Source organism: Tachypleus tridentatus, chromosome 4, assembly GCF_004210375.1.
Source record: "Tachypleus tridentatus isolate NWPU-2018 chromosome 4, ASM421037v1, whole genome shotgun sequence".
NCBI classification, from domain to species: domain Eukaryota; kingdom Metazoa; phylum Arthropoda; class Merostomata; order Xiphosura; family Limulidae; genus Tachypleus; species Tachypleus tridentatus.
Window position 1 is genome coordinate 89,766,700 of NC_134828.1, and position 17,122 is coordinate 89,783,821.

Sequence of the window (17,122 nt, forward strand, 5' to 3'; positions counted from 1 at the left end):
CCCACACCAAATAGAACAATCGTCGATTGCACTTAAACACTCTCCAACCACAACTATGTCTATTATATTCACATTGAATACTAATATTAAATCTAATAAAACTTCTTTTCTTGTAGGCTCTATCATCAGTTAGTGTAAAAAAGTATTCTAAACATTGTCCAAAAACCTGTCTCTCTCACTGTCAGGCTCAAAATATTCCCAGTCAACACCCCTGAAATTAAAATCTCCCATAATCACAGTATATTTTTCAGTTACCATTCTGATCTCATTACACAATTTCTCATTAACTTTCACATTCTGACTTTCACAATGCTCAAGTCCAGCACGGATACGAATAATATCAAAATCCTCAATTTACATAACTGCTTCAAACTAATAACTTATAAATTTTATTTATAATAAGTTTAGCATTATAATAGTAACAATTATTAGTAAATTTTGAAATACGTTACTAATACGTTTAATATTATAATAGTAACAATTAATAGTAGATTTTGAAATACGTTTATGTTTTCGGCCAGTTGTCCATGTTTTCCTCTCAATTATAATTCGTATTTTACTTATATCATAGCTCTTCCATCTGTCTAGCTTTAGTTTAAAACTACCACTACAGGTGAGTTAATAACTCTTGGTAACATGTTAGTCTTGTTTAAGTGTAAACCACTAATTGCAAAAAGATTGACTTTCCCATTAAAACTATCCTACAAATCCAACTTTTTTTCTTTTTTGTGCGGCTATCTTAAGAACTGAATTGTAACCAATGACATTTTTCTTCACTTCACCTATCCAGTGTGTAGGCTTTTTTCACAGTGATTACAAGGCACGTTTCTACCAACAGTATGTTCAATTGTTATTCCTTGTGACTCCATCTGTTTCCTTTACTTGTTCCCTTTCATCACTAGTGAGTGCTTGAAATCGATTATTAGCAATGGGATATTCAACTGATGTTTAAATGCATTCTAATTATTATAGGTTTTAATTTCCTTGCTAATATAATTACCTTACTATTCATCAGAAAGTATTATAAATTCAGTATAATTAATATCTGATAATATTATTCGTTGTTATTTAGCACAGATGTTAGCTACTTATTTACTGAATCACTATATTATTGCAATAAATTTTGTATACCTTACCCCTCAGCTAATTCTAACGGCTGTTGGTGTGAGAATTGTAGATTTGGTATATAACAGTATTTAAATTATGAGTGCCTACATTTTATGGAGAGTTAATAACAAACGTGTCAGTAGCATACAGCGGCGTTTGCGTCTTGTCTTGATGGTATTAATAAGGTTATAACCTGAAAAACTAGGTCTTTATGTGGTTGGAATGCACGCTCTCACTTGCTGTATTTTTACATCTTGCCAAATACTTTTCTCCTAAAATATACAGTCCGAAAATACTCTTATACGAGTGTGATCATTACAATTCAGATTATGTGTTAAATTTATTCGTTTTATAAAATATATTAATTTTGAAATATTTTACGTAAGCTAAATTTGTTTTGTTTTGTTTGTTTTGGAATTTCGCACAAAGCTACACGAGGGCTATCTGCGCCAGCAGTCCCTAATTTAGCAGTGTAAGACTAGAGGGAAGGCAGCTAGTCATTAACACCCACCGCCAACTCTTGGGCTACTCTTTTACCAACGAATAGTGGGATTGACCGTCACATTATAACGCCCCCACGGCTGGGAGAGCGAACATGTTTGGCGAGACGGGGATGCGAACCCGCGACCCTCAGATTACGAGTAGCACGCCTTAACACGCTTGACCATGCCGGGCCTGTTTCAATACCAGCGTTCAATTTTTCGGCTCATGGGTGTATCCTGGAGTAGGTAGTTAAGCCTGTTAGCAGGACATTCTCAATTGGAACGCTGCTCACGCTTTTTTCGTCGTACCTAGTGCTTATTTCTACGTACGACAGATTTTGACATCTGAGTAACTTTCAGAGTGACAAGGTTCGAAGATAGTAGGTATCGGAGATTATTTCTCCTCATAAGTACCTTCTACAACGAAAAAGATAAATCAGTAAAGCTTAAATCACAAACATTTAATTAAACAAAGCAAAAAACAGATCTAATTTAAATGCATGTGTGGAACTGTGTCTGTGAGAAAGAGATGCAAAGAGAAATTTTTATCAAAGGCTTTCACCAGTTTCAGTATGTTTGATTTAATTTTTGAATTTCGCGGAGAAGATTGTAAAATTAGAGGGAAGTCAACAGCACCCACCGCCAGCTCTTGGGCTACTCTTTTACCAACGAATAGTGGGATTGACCGTCATATTGTAACGCCTCCACGGCTGAAAGGGCGAGCATGTTTGGTGCGATCGGGATTCGAACCCGCCACCCTCGGATTACGAGTCGAACGCCTTAACACGCTTGACCATGCCGGGCCAATACCAAAAGGAGAAGTAACTACGAATACTACGTTTGTGGATATCTCTTTGAAAAGCGAAAAAAGGATCAGTTTGAATCCTTTCGTAGGGCATGAATCCTGATCTCAAGACGAAATCCGTGTGTTGTTTTCTCGAGAATGAAGTAATACAATATATAAATATGAAGGAAAGAAGAGGTTTTTGTTGCATATGGCCCTTCCAGGTATCAAAATACGCCTAAAACCCGATCCAGATTATTGTTCCTTCATACCAACTTGTCTATAAATCGAGTTGAAGAGTTAATGCACTAGCACGTGATAATAAGACAGCTGAAACTACCACATGTTTCTCCATTCTCGTTTTAGCGTCGGTTTACAATCGAACCAGAAATCTCTCGTAATTCAGGGAGAACATTGTCAACTCAGCTGTTGAATTAACCCACTAACACACAGTTGCTAGTAAATAACACTTTAACAACTGAAACTATCACATTTCGTAATGTGTGTAGTACTACATCGATGATTATCAACTCAAAATGTTTTTTTACCCAACAGTACCAATTTACCAGGAAGTGGGAGCTTTGTATTAATATAATTTGTTTTGAGCGCTTTAATCAACCAGTTTAACAAATAAATAATTTTTGCCGTTGAAACGTCATGATGATTTGATTTGAATTTGAGCACAGTGTAAATATTATGTTTAAACACACTCCGTACAGATGCTATCTATTATTAAAAATTATGTACTTTGCTGTTTAGCAACGCAATATGCAGAAGATTAATTAATTTTAAACTGACAATATTTTTTTCTGTGAAGATCAAGAAACAGTTTATTTAAAGTTACTTTGGTTCTTTCTTTATCCTCTCTCTCTTGCAAGGGGCAACAAGCTTAATCTCATATTGTGAAATCAAGGGTTAGTAATATACGCGGCCCATTGGCGCTAAACGCGCTCCGTATTTTGAGGTCGTAAATGCGTTCCAAGACTGACAGTCACAATCTACTATGGCCCGGCATGACCAGGTGGTTAAGGGACTCGACTCGTAATCTGAGAGTCACGGGTCCGAATTCCCGTCACACCAAACATGTTCGCCATTTCAGCCGCGGGGGCGTTATAATGTAATGATCAATCCCACTATTCGTTGGTATAAGAGTAGCCCAAGAGTTGACGATGGGTGGTGATAATTAGCTCTCTTCTCTCTAGTCTTACATTGCTAAATTAGGGACGGCTAGCGCAGATAGCCCTTGTGTAGCTTTGCGCGAAATTCAAAAACAAACAAACGTTTTAAACGATTGATCCAGCATAACTCTTGATGGAATTTAATAAAGCAATAACTTCAGAAGGTTAAACGATTCAACTTGTGTGGGCATAGATACATTTATGATAAAGTTATTTATATTCTGTATTAAACATGTTAATTATATTATTTTCAGTGATGTTGTGTAGGTTGAGAGAAAGACAGGCAGACTCGTGCAGGTAGAATAATAGCAGTATTATAAAATATTATAACAATAGAAAAAACGTTTCTATTGGAATTGATATGGATGATGCAAAAATTGAACTGGAGACCTAGGTTTGACTCAGTTTACTTTCATATGAAGTGAGCTAGTCCTAGGGTGGTGCTGAGATTGGCCATGCACGCCAAGTTTCATTCTGACCCACCCAAGTTTTTAGTTACTTTAGGAGTTACAAAAATAATATTATTAATTTTAAAAATTGGATGATATTTTTAAATTGTTGAGAAGAATCAACACAAGCTCCATTAGAAATCCTCTCTTCCTTGGGAGAGAAAATGGAACTGTTCCTACATAGGGATGCCCTAAATTTGTAATTTTGCAATTACAAGTTGTTGTTTAATCTACAAACTTAAGAAATTTTGGTGAATTATACTTAATTGAAAATATTTATTTTCAAAGATTTGTTTGTTTGTTTTTGAATTTCGCGCAAAGCTACACGAGAGCCATCTGCGCTAGCCGTCCCTAATCGAGCAGTGTAAGACTAGGAGGAAGGCAGTTAGTCATCACCGCCTACTGCCAACTCTTGGGCTACTCTTTTACCAACGAATAGTGGGATTGACCGTGGCGTTGTAACGCCCTCACCGCTGAAAGGGCGAGCATGCTTGGTGTGACTGGGATTCAAACCCACGACCCTCGGATTACGAGTTGAACGCCGTTACCCACCTGGCCATGTCGGGCCCTTTTCAAAGAAAACACAAGTGTAGTTTTCTAAATGTTTATAGTTAAGTTTGAAATACCGCAAACAAGATGTTCATGCAGTAAGGACGTGTACAGAACACAGAGATAGTATGAACAATAGTTCAATTAAAAAAAAAAAAAAGGGAAGGAAAACACTTACTGGTTTATTCTCTTACCTAGAAAATAACTTTCTGTATTTTTAACTATACCCTTGATGCTTCACTTAACCTGATATTTATAATATACTATCGAATTTACTAGAAATTTTACGTTAAAACTCCTAAACTTTCTAGACCTAATTTAATGTCATCATTACAACCCACAGCTCCCTCAAGCAAACATCTAAATTACAACATTTAAAAATATAGCTTACAAAAATTTGATAAACTCAACTATTTTTTATCAATGACGCCATGTGAAATAAAAATGTTTACATCTATGGCTTTTTTATCTGTCATCTTTTGCAATGCTATTGTGAGTGTGATTGAGACAAGTCAAGCAACATTAACTAAGATATTGTACACGCACAGTATTTGTACACAGCTAAAGTAAAAATGCGACTGAGTAGTTCCTTGAGCTTCAAGGAGGAATATGTGTTGAACTATAGGCAGCTCGAAAATTGTGTGAAACTTCTACGAAAAGTCGAATTTTATCTGATTATTTAGAGTGGTAAACCTTTTTAATTACTTTTCTTTATTATTATTGTTTTAAATTTTAATCGTATATTTAATGTAGAAGTTGGGAAATTATTATAAATATGTATGAAAGCTAGTATATTTTGGTTTTCATTTTAAAATTTGATTCTATTTGAAGGCAAATTTTATATGTAAAAATATTCGCCAATTATTTCTTAGTATCAAACTTTAAACCTATAATGTTAAAAGAGATCCTTTGATCCAAATACATAACTAGTCTTAAAATAGATGTGAATTGTTAATGTGAGGTGATAATTGCTGATGATATAATAGAATTATGTCAGGAGCTGAAGTGGTATTGACAGTAGTGCTTTCTACGTATTATTATGCAAGGCCGTTCGTTGTGTGGCTCAGCTGTTCTTTGAACCATGTCTTGTCACTCAAGCGAATATAGTGTGGAAGGTGGCGCTTTATTGTGTTGTGTTTTTTAATACGGAATGTACCGAAACCTGCTGTACAAGGAAAGCTGGAACTGGTTTTATTATTGTTCTTACGTTGGCTCGTTAGGAGTTGCTTCGATATTTTACATATGAAAGCGTGTATATTCTTTGTGCATTGGATTCAGTTCATTTAGATCTAAGTTCATAGTAAGTGATACCAAAAATATTCAAAACGAGTGTTAAACATTTTCTTGCTAGTACTTTTAGAAGAAAAAATAATTTGAGTTCGCAGTGTTGTTCGTTTGATCGAGTAATATTTAACATTCGCAATATGAAATAAGAGTGTTTGTTACTGGCATTTACAAATTCTTTGTGAGTGAAAGCTGGTTTCTTGAAATCATGCATAGTTTTCTCTCGTGTTAAGTTAGCAATAGTTTTTTTTTTTTTTTTTTACTGTTTTGTGGTGATTAAGCCTTAATGGAACGCCAGACTAGTCTTGAAGAAGATTGTTACGAGGATCCTGGAACGTTCGACTTCACTAGCCATAGCTATGCTTTTACACAAGCATCGGTTCGGAATGGCCAAATTGTCGTACATAATGATGATTTATGTAAGCCATTTTCTATGACATCTGAAGAAGAAGTCAAATACCAAAACTTCTTGAAACTTGCCTCTGCAGAAGCAATGGAAGAATTAGGTATTAAGTGTCTCTGTGTGTGGATAATAACTTATTAATATACTGACTATTACTATTTGTATTACTGTTATTAGTAAAACTACTAGTACTAATAATGATATTAACATCCAAATTAGTACTTGTATTACACCATGTTAATGACCACAGATGATGAAGTTGATGATATTTTTCGTTAAACTGAAGAGCCAAAATAATTTCAAAAATCATTTAATTACAGTTATATAAAGCTTAACATTTGAGGCTTAAAAAGTTAAAAAGACTGTGACGTTAGTACTAGTGCTAGTAGTAGTAGTGAACAATGGGAACAGTTGCTACTCGATAAAATATGGGCCCATTTTAGTTTTATTTGCATGCATTATATAAAATTTAATTTGTATTCCCGTAACTGTAGAAATTAGCCACTTCATTGATGATAAGGTCCAAACTTTGATGGACCTGTGCATTTATAAACTACAGATATTTTCATTTACTTTGGAATACTATTTGATTATTATATTTTAGTGCTTACAGTTTTTATAAAGGTTTATCTTATTTAATTTCATTCATAATTTGGAATTTTTCATCAGATATTGGTGAAGAAGATGCATATATATCCAGCCATCAAAATCAAGACATTTCGAAGATGTATGAAGATTGTGAGGAAAAAGCTAAGCTTGAGGCTGAATGGAAAGAAGAATTGTCTAAGGTAAAAATAATGAAATATACAAAAAAAGTACAGGTATTTTTTCAAGTTCCTAAAGTTAGTATTTCAGATTGAATTAATGTAGAACATACAAAATTATTTAACTGGAGAGTGAATAATAAAATTATTACAAATTTTAGTGTTTCAAAGTTTACCAAGACTAACTGTTTGAGTTACTTTAGTTTTAATATTTGGGCAACATGGAGTTGTAATATAATGATCAGTCTGGTATGAGATTGTACTTGTAACTTGTACTTAAACTGCTGTTATGTAATATTAATGTTAAATTGCAGAAGTGATTTTACATTCAAATTACTTAAAATAACACATCAAAGATACAATTTGATTTAATAGAATGATTCCAAAGATAATATTCAGTTTTTGTACTGTAAAGTTGTCCATTAGTAGGTAAATAATGGAAATGAACAGCAAAACAATAAATTATTTATGACAACTAAACAAACCAGACTGAAATGCTGATCCTTAGTTTGTTCTATGTATAGGGGGTGAGTACATTATATTAAAATTATTTTGAGGCCTCACCACATTTTTTGGAGCTTATGTTGCCACATCAGGTCGTACTGTGTCTGATAGCCTTTCATTTTGACAGTAGCTCTGCAGTGTAATTTTCATTGCTAAAAGCTCTGTTGTAAGACTGTGATGTCCAAAGCACACATCATCTCATTGAGACTTTCCATAATCCATCATGTGTTCAAGGAGGATGGTTTTTCTGTGCTCATTTCAACAGTATAATTGCATCGGTGCTACTTTTGTTAATTGATCAGTAAATATATGTAAAGTTAGTGCCACAAATAATAAATTCTTTGTTTTACATATCATATTATCCCAGACAATGAAAAACAATTACACATTACTTGTTCAATATAATTTTGTGTACATTGAGAGATATTGTGTGTTGGCCTTTTTTTTTTTTTTTTCAAACAGAGATCCTTCTTGATTATCTTGCTTACTATCACCTGGGACAGGTAAAAAACTGTTGCCATTGGCCTTTGTGTAAGTGGATTCTCACCTGTCACAAGATGCTGCATTTAGTTTACCATGGCTGGGGTACAGCTCCTATTTTTGATGGTCATGGTGTCCCAACTTTATCCATCTTACCTTGTTTTGCAATGTCATTTAGTGCAAGGGACATCTCCATCTTGGAAAATTGTGTTGGAAAAGGCTGTTACCCTTCCCAAAAGTGATCAATTTTTTATGATAACACACTATAAATGAAATGCCTAACAGTGTCAAAATGTAGTTTTCATACATGCTGTTGTACTGAGACTATATCTCTCGTCGTATTATTTGTTGATTTGCATATTAAGAATTGTCTAAGTATAATATATACCACTCAACCTCCTGTATATGTAGAGGTGGTGAACATTTGTTCAACTGACGGTAGTATGGTTTTCTCTTTTACAACACATTGATTAAATATGTGTTTAAAAGATTGTAATTGAAAGCTAAAATTGTATATGTGATAGTGGGGTTGACATTTGAAAAAGAACTTCATAGAATGAAAATAAACAAGGTGCAATTCTTAGAGCAAAATGCTTTGAATAAAATGTAACTTACTATGTTAAGATGTGCCTTAGAAGTTTTAAAAAAAGTTTAATATCAGTCTGCAATTGCAAGTAACACTAATATGTGTTATAACTAACTATAGATTTAGCTGAATGGAGCTGAATGGCTAATTACATTATGTATTATGTAAGGTGATGGAACAATAGATATGAACTTATTGCAAAAAACTTGACTGCTACACATTTTTTTCAGATATTTCTATGTCTATTTATTATCTAGTTAAGCATGAATGATTAATTCTTCTTTTTTGGCATTTAGGTGTGTTTTTAAATTAATTGTTCCTTAAGAATGAAAACATGCATATGACTAAAAAATTTTCCCTCCGTCTCCAGCTAAAACATATGCACTTGTTATTTTAGATAGCAAATTCTACTTTCATTATATTATGGTTTTTGTTTATCATTCGTTTATTATTCCTTTTATCATTTAATTTAACTTTGAATTTTTAGTTATATTAAAGTGCTAACTCACCATTTAGCTAGAGCTTATTGACTTTGAGAATGCATAGCAGTGATTTACAGATGTTAATGTTGTGAAAGATTACTTATGTAAATTAACTTGTTACATGAGGTGTAACATCATGGTCTAACCACTAAATCAAAAACCCTTCATTGATCTTAAATGAAATTGTTCACAAGATATAAATGAAATGTTTTATTGCATGGTACTTTTCTTTTTGAAACAGTTTAATATTAGAATACTGTTTGTGGATTTAGATATTTTTCTTCTTCCAATCCATTTTTCTAATTCCTTTCATTTATTGGAACTAATTTTCTTTGAAGTACCTGTATATGCAGTCTGTTTTAAGTGATAATGGAGGTTATGGTAATCATGATTAAGTATATTTAACAATGAAATTTGTTGCCATCATTCTGTAGCATCTATTTATAATGCAGTTTATGTAAAAATACTTGTTTAAACACTTAAAGTGTATGGCATTTAAAAATTCTTTTGAAAATAAGTGGTGAAATATAATCCTTAGCAAAACTCTCTTTATATGAGTTAATATTATAACAGTTAGATAATTATGTTACACAAATAAAATTCATTTTAACATAGATTGATGATGAAATCTTGGCCATTCGTCAAGTAATGGCATACAAGTTGAAACGTTCTCAAGAACTAAAACAGAAACTAGGAATCACTCCATGGGTGGAATTTAAAGAAGACATGGAGCAAGGGATCAGACACATTCAAGAAAGGTTAGTATATTTAATGTAAAAGTGTATGGACAAGATAGATGACAGAATTCCATGTCATTTTAGTCCTTTTAAGTAATTGCTTTACCCAAAAAAAACAGTCAACCAAACAAACCACCTCCATGTACCCATTATGTCACATGATTAATCTTTCTGTAACTCTAAAGAAAGACATGATTATTTGTGAAAAATAAGTTTCCTTCTAGGCATTCCAAGCATAAAGTTAGTGCCTGTAATAGTAAATTCTACATCATGCATATTATCCCAGTTAATTAAAACCAATTACACATTACCTAGTTAATAGATAAAATGATTGTGGTCTGCTGACTAATAACTAGATAGCAGATGTTTTAATTCATATTCAACTTCATCAGAGTACAGTTGTGTACATTTTGTGAATAAATAAAGTACACAAATTTTTATTAAAATATCTAAAAACTGTAGAAATGCAAATACAGTAAAACCTGTCTTGGGTGGAATCGCATGGGACCGAGTAAAATTTCTCGCTTAGACATAGTGAATATGCATTTCCTTAATTATATATAATTTTTGAGTGGAATGCTGTACATGATTGACTCAAGGGAAGTAAGATGTTTGTGAGTAAAGTTATTATACTGTTTATGCTATATTTATTTGATTAAGAACAAAAGTAGACATTCATAATATACATAAATACACAAAATCTTAATCAAATTTATTTGAAAAAAGTGTCTAATTTCAACTGTTTCATTTGTTTAATGGGCTTTTTCATGGAATTGAAAGAAAATGCAAATTCTGTGGCCTTTGCATGAAATTCATTTACCTCCATTTTTGCATACAATTTGATGGCATTAATATAACTTAACCCTTGTAATGAAGTATGAATTTCTATTTCCTCACTATTTTTTTCCATTTTGTTCTTCTGAATCTCTCACACTGTTACCATCTTGCTATTCTTTTATATATTTTAAATTAACTTCATCAATCTTCTCAATCAGAGTTTGGATTTCACTAGGTTCATCATAACAAACAATTTGTAAAAAAAATGAGGGTATTTAGTAGCTTTTTTAAAAATGAGAGTATTAAGTAAATTTTCCCTAAATTTTAAAATTAGGGAAGATAGGAATTTATTTTTTTCATGAAAATTATTTAAAGAGTAGAATTTTGCACTTAAAAGAAAAATTTACAGGGTGTTTGGAAAGTCACTGTGCAGTTTTGTAATCAGCATTCATTCAGTCTATTTCAAGCCAGTAACTGATAGCAGTGTTTAGAAACAAAATAAGAAGGATCCAAGCCTGTATTGATGCCAACGGGGGTCACTTTCAACATTGTTTATAATTGTCATTCATATTTACCTCCTGTATTCTATATTGAAACATGTCTGTTAATAAACATATAAGTGCACAGTGACTTTTCGAACACCCTGTATTTCTACAAATCATGAATCTAATTTAACTGCAAAAATAATGATGACAGAAAAAAATATATTTAACCAATACTGTAACAAAATGAGAGAATTTAATATTTAAAAAATTATTATTTGATCAAAAACATTTTTCTGCCTTATTCAGGTTCTAATCCTACTTGTTGATAGATGAGGTAGGTGAAAGATAGTTTTCCGTCCATGTTACGCAGCTTCAGCCATATAGTGGGCCTTTTTATGAGAGAAATCTTGAGATAATGCTGCAACATTTTGATATTTCTGGTTTGTACAGGTTTCTGCCCTGTGCAGTTTCTGGCTTAGACAGGTTTTACTATATTTGCAAATCCAGTTTACCTTTTTCTGGCAAATTATCAGGCTGGGGAAGGTATTGATCATTTGAGGCATTATGGGATAAGCTATGAAATGACCTTTGTAGTGTTAAGCAGCTTGAGAGGTTGGTATCAAGTACAAGAGAATGGGGTCACTGAGTATGCTGATAGCTGCTTAATCATTTCAATAGACTTGTATTTTTAATTTGAGGTGACATTTGGACAAGCCAAAATGTTGAGAGATGTAAAATTGTGGTTCAGGCTTTTGGAATATGCATAGAAGTTGAGTATTTATAGTAAAATATTACTGTGTTTATAACTAAAAATAATTTCATTATGAATGCATTAAAATATGTAATAAGATTAATTAATTTGCTTTTTCTAAAGCATGATGATATAATCTAATTTATTATTAGTGAATGTGTCTAGAATATGTTGGACTTGCACTTTTCTTTGGTCACCAGGTGATCACTTATTAAGGTTGGTGATGGAGTGGGGATGCATTGACAGTATTTAAGATTAATGATAATGGTTATCTAGTAGTTTTAGAATAACACAGCTGTTTAACAAAGTCAACTTGTATTTGTGGTTGAATGAAGATTCATACAGCAGGAGTTATTGGTGTGAGTTATAAAATAATTAAGCCACAGTTTCAAAGGTGAAGCATGTTATATAGCAATTTCTCACTGTTATGCAAAGCCTTACATGCATGCAAGCCATATGTAGGAAACCAAAAATGTTTTTTTATATACTTTGTACAGTGCCACCCTTAAACTTCAATAAACTGACAAACATATAGCATTGTCAATGTTGGAGGTTATAAGGTGGTCTTTCACTATATATTGTCATAAAGGCAAATTATGAAAACAAAAAGAATAAATTTCAAACAAAAAGACTTCTAGAGGTTGAATAATCAAGTTACACTGATTAAGAAATGTAAATTTAAAATAAGTTTAACTTGTTAAGCCAGCTGGTATGCAACTGACATAGTAACTGAGCTAAGTTCTGTGTGTGTGTGTTTGTTTTAAGAAATTTACTATAATATATTTATTTTAGTCAACTGTATATTTAGAAATTTACATATTGTATTTCTAAACTTTTGCTTGCTCTCTAAATTTGTAGAAAATTCTTGATTATAAGAATCGACAACATACGATGTGTATACGTGAATTACTAGTGATTGTCAGTATTATTGACAACTGAACTTTCAAGAACTTCAGCTGAAGATTATCAGAAGGTAGCCATCATAACATGTGGAGAGACAGTTTAATATTGTTGGTTTACTACAAATAGTATACTATAAACCTCATAAGCTGTAACTGTGATAAATACTTATTAATTAAAAACTACAGATGTTTAAATTGAATGTTCATAGACTTCAAATATTACAAGTGTGTAACTTCAATGAATTAATTTTTGATGTTAGTACACTATGAGGATATTAGATATTTTCTTCAGGAAAAAAACTTGCATTGAAGAAGCTTGCTATCTCTCCATCAGGTGAAGTGTACCTGTGTATCAACATAGAGTTAATTTGCTCATAATGAACCATTGATAAAATATTCAATTCTAGACAAGATAGTCCTCTGCTGAGACAGTGGTAAGTATACGGATTTGCAATGCTCAAATCAGGGGCTCTGTTCCCCTTGGTGGACACATCTGAAAGCTTGATGTAGCTTTGCTATAGAAAAACACCCATTAAGACCAGATAGAAAACTCAGTGTTGTTTATAAGTGTGTAACACTTTTGTGTATAAATCATTATTTGTAATAATTGCTCTTACATATTGTATTGTTGTTTGTATATTAAAATATATTTGTGTTAAGAAAGAAAACTGTGTGTATCAATGATGTTGACAAGTATTGTAAATTTAATACATATTGGTATATTGTTAACTTCTAAATTAAAATTAGAATTTCTGACTATTTGAAATTGTAATACATAATGTAATAAATCAGAGACTTGTCTGAGTTAAATTATAATGCATAACATAATAAATTGGGGACTTGTATCTGTGATCTGAATCAGAGACAAAATTTGATTGAAATTCAAATCATAATTCAGTTTATGTTTATTTTAGTGCTAACAAGATTTGATCGTGTCTAATTGTCAAGGTTTCCTTGAATCAACCTCCTGCAAACTGATGAAACTTTGTAGAACTCTATCCCTTCTATCAAAGAACTCCCTTAAACTGTTAGAAAGATGCAATGAAATTTAATTGCTCAAAATGCTAGAAATTAAGAACGAAGGAAAAAAAGAACTGAGAAAACATTGATATACTAGTTGATGATGATTTGTCATCTGAGAAAGAGTTAAGGGAATACTTTTGTGTCTCCACTAGCCAGCCAGAATTAAGTGACAAAGATAAGTTAGAAATCCAGCTAAAACTCCAACAAATCAAGCTTGAACAATCTTGTATTGAAGATGAAAGAGAAAATATGTCTCATAGCTGAACAAGGCCATATTAAAGCCAAGAAAGAGCAAGTTTGTATTACAGCCAAACAAAGAGAGAGATCAAGTCCCTATCAAAGCCAAAAAAGGAGAGAGAGCAAGCCTGTGTTGAAGTTGAAAGAGGAGGTAAAGTTCTCAAGGCTGCACAAGCTCATATTGAAGCTGAAAAAGAGAAAGAACAAGCTTATGTTAAAACATATAAAAAAATTAGGCTGATAGGAATGGAAATTAGACTAATCTCCAGTTGACCAAGGAAAATTTACAACTTAGAACTCGATTTATTGAAGTTCGAACATTTAATGAAAATGAAGTTGAACATTTCCAACATTTTGAGAACTTTCCCCAAACAATGGAATGGTCCATTGGAAAATGGTCATTATTATTACAAAGTGTTTTAACTGGTAAAGCAGAAGCATGTGCTGCTCTTTCTCTAAATGATTGTAAAGAATATAATAAAGCAGCTATTATCAAAGCATACGAGTTAGTACTGGAAGCTTATTGTAAGCAAGAAAGCCAAACTTGTATGGAATTTTGATCAGTGGTGTAATTCTATGCATATTTGAAACAGTTACATCAAACTAAGACAGTTATGTTTAATTGAGGAATTTAAACATTGTGCAAGTGATGAACTCAGAAACTTAATTTGATGAAAAGAAAGTTAAATGAATACAGGAAGCTGCTTCTCTCTCTGATAATTACACTTTAATACATAAAACTATTTTCATAAAAATAAGTTCCTGCCATTTCATCAAAAACTTCTACTTGTTCAATCTACTAAAGTTGAGGATCCTTCTGAAAAATCCAGCTGGTCCAGTTCAAAATATTATTAGAAACAGAATAAACCTTTATCAAAATCATTAAGTCCAGTCTGCCATTTCTGTAAAAAGGCCTGGTCATGTTATGTTTGATTGTTAGAGTTTGAAAAAAAAAGGCAACATCCACTGTGTTTGTGTCCACATATGGATGTAGTTTCACCAGATTACCCAATGTTGTTGATTTAGTTGCTGATCAAAAGGCTGATGTAGTTAGAGAGGAATTTTGTGTCTGTTGGTTTATGTTTTTGACAAGTGGCACAGCTAATCCGATATCAACACATAGTCTACATGATACTGGAGAAACTCAGTTGTTGTAAATGCAAACTAATGTGGCAGGGGTTTAGTTTAGAGAGAGAGAAATCAGATGAATTCTCTCTCCAACTGGGGTGTTCAGGAACGTTGTGGTTCCTCTTCGTCCCCTTACATGAGAAATTGATAAAATATCCGTGGGGTTTTTCCTTTACTTCTTTTTAATATTTTTAAGGTGGAGTGGGGTATTTATAAGTGAGAGGAAAGACGGGAGAACTGAACGAGAGCAGCATAAGTGAAGTGAGCCAGACCTTGGCCCAAGAATGGAGTACACTGGCGGCTGGCAAATTGCTTTAAAATTTACTATTTACTATGGCTGGATAACCTATGACTGAGTAAACGGCCCTTTTCAGAATGTGGCTGGGACCTACAGATCTGATGCCAGAGATTTTGCTGTGGGAGGAAACGGGAGCACCCCGAGAAAACCCACTTTGACGGCCTGGGCGCTGAAAAATCTACCCAGACCGTGCCCTGAAGTAGCTGGGAAAAAACATAGGAAGAAAGAAAAAATAATAATAATTAAAAAAAAAAGGAACTGATGAACTGTGACTGTGGTATTCATGGAAACTGTTAGCTGCGGTTTTGTAGATCGGGTGGTATCTTCGTCATGAACTTGTTTTCACACTTGAAGCCCTTTGGTGCAAGTGAAAAACTTGGTCTTGGTGGTGGAACAACTGTTCTTCAGTGAGTTGTTCTTCGCTGGTCTGTGATGCTTTGTTTCTTCTTGTGATTTTAGTTTGAGTTTTCTGCGTGGAGGTGGTTTGTTTTTCAGTTTGAACTGTCGCATTGATTGTTATCTTGGTAGTGGTTTGAGTCTGGCTGGTTGTTGAATTCTGTGGAACTGGGATTGAAGTCTGGCATGATCTGTCCTCTTTCATTCTTGGGTTGCTGACACTTGGTGTGTTGCTAGCAGAGGGAGTTGACATCTTCTGGGTTGAGTTATCTGTATCTGTCTTCGTGTTTCTTCTGGTTAGATCTGGACTCGGTGGTATTTTTGTAGTTTCTTGTTGGAAGTTGTCCGTTGGTTGTTTCTGATGTTTGGATGATTTGTTTGACCAAGTGTTTAAAGGTCTTCATGTGGGCATTTGGCTCTAAAGTGGAATATGTGATAATAACAGCCATCACATAAAATTCAGTCAGCACTGTACTTCGACGTTGTCACTATCTTCATGAAGTATGTAGGCAGGTTAGTATTTTTAGAAAAAATTCGGTGAACAGCATATACTTTGGCTTGAATTTGAGGTTCTATAGCTTGTTTGATTTCTTCTGGTTCTATTGATGGGTCGACGCCCCTGAGGAATACTGAGTAAAGACTGACTGGACTTTTAGTATGGGAACAACTTACATTAAATTTGGTGTTCCATGGTTGGCATAGATAAATTTGGTCTGCAGTAGTGATTGGTTGGATGGGGATTCCACCTTGGTGTAAAATTCGGATCCTGGACGGTTCAATGGTTGCCCCTGGCTTGGCTCGGGCGATCAACATGGCGTGAAATGGCGTGAGGTTCGATGGTAGGCTGTCGATGATTACGGTGGTACTAACGGCCTGACTGGCGAGTATGAACGTTTCGTTCTAAAAAGCATGTTGGCAGAGATATTAGCACGTCTGACTTGTGACTAGCTCTGGACTCCTGTCTAACTCCAAAGGTTGTTGTTAGAAGGTAAATGGCTTTTATATTTGAGTTCTGTCACTGGTGGCCTGGTATGGCCAGGTGATTAAGGTACTTGACTGATAATCTGAGAGCTGTGGGTTCACACCAGACATGCTCACCCTTTCAGCCAAGGGGGCATTATATTGTGATGGTCAATCCCACTGTTTGTTGATGAAAGAGTAGCCCAAGAGTTGGCAGTGGGTAGTGATTACTAACTGTCTTCCCTCTAGTCTTATACTGCTAAATTAGGGAAGGCTAGCACAGATAGCTTTCGTGTCACTTTGCACAAAATTCAAAACTAACCACACCTTACTGTCACTGATTTAATGTGTTATTGCTCAGGGTATTGAAGGTGGC

At 33.6% G+C, this 17,122-nt stretch overlaps 1 protein-coding gene across 3 annotated transcripts in view; it reads left to right on the top strand.

Annotated features, from left to right (window-relative positions):
• The first annotated feature begins 5,329 nt into the window (after positions 1–5,329).
• Positions 5,330–17,122, top strand: part of LOC143249664 (uncharacterized) — a 29,189-nt gene continuing 17,396 nt past the window's right edge. For 2 of the 3 annotated variants that reach the window (XR_013027893.1, XM_076499940.1), the window contains exons 1-3: positions 5,331–6,339; positions 6,906–7,024; positions 9,668–9,810. Coding sequence is in view for 2 of the 3 variants with exons in the window: in XM_076499940.1 (XP_076356055.1) it covers positions 6,120–6,339; positions 6,906–7,024; positions 9,668–9,810 (482 nt within the window). In the remaining variant the exon portion in view is untranslated. Of the gene's footprint in view, positions 6,340–6,905; positions 7,025–9,667; positions 9,811–17,122 lie in introns of all 3 variants that reach the window. The other variant, XM_076499939.1, reaches the window with a different exon arrangement.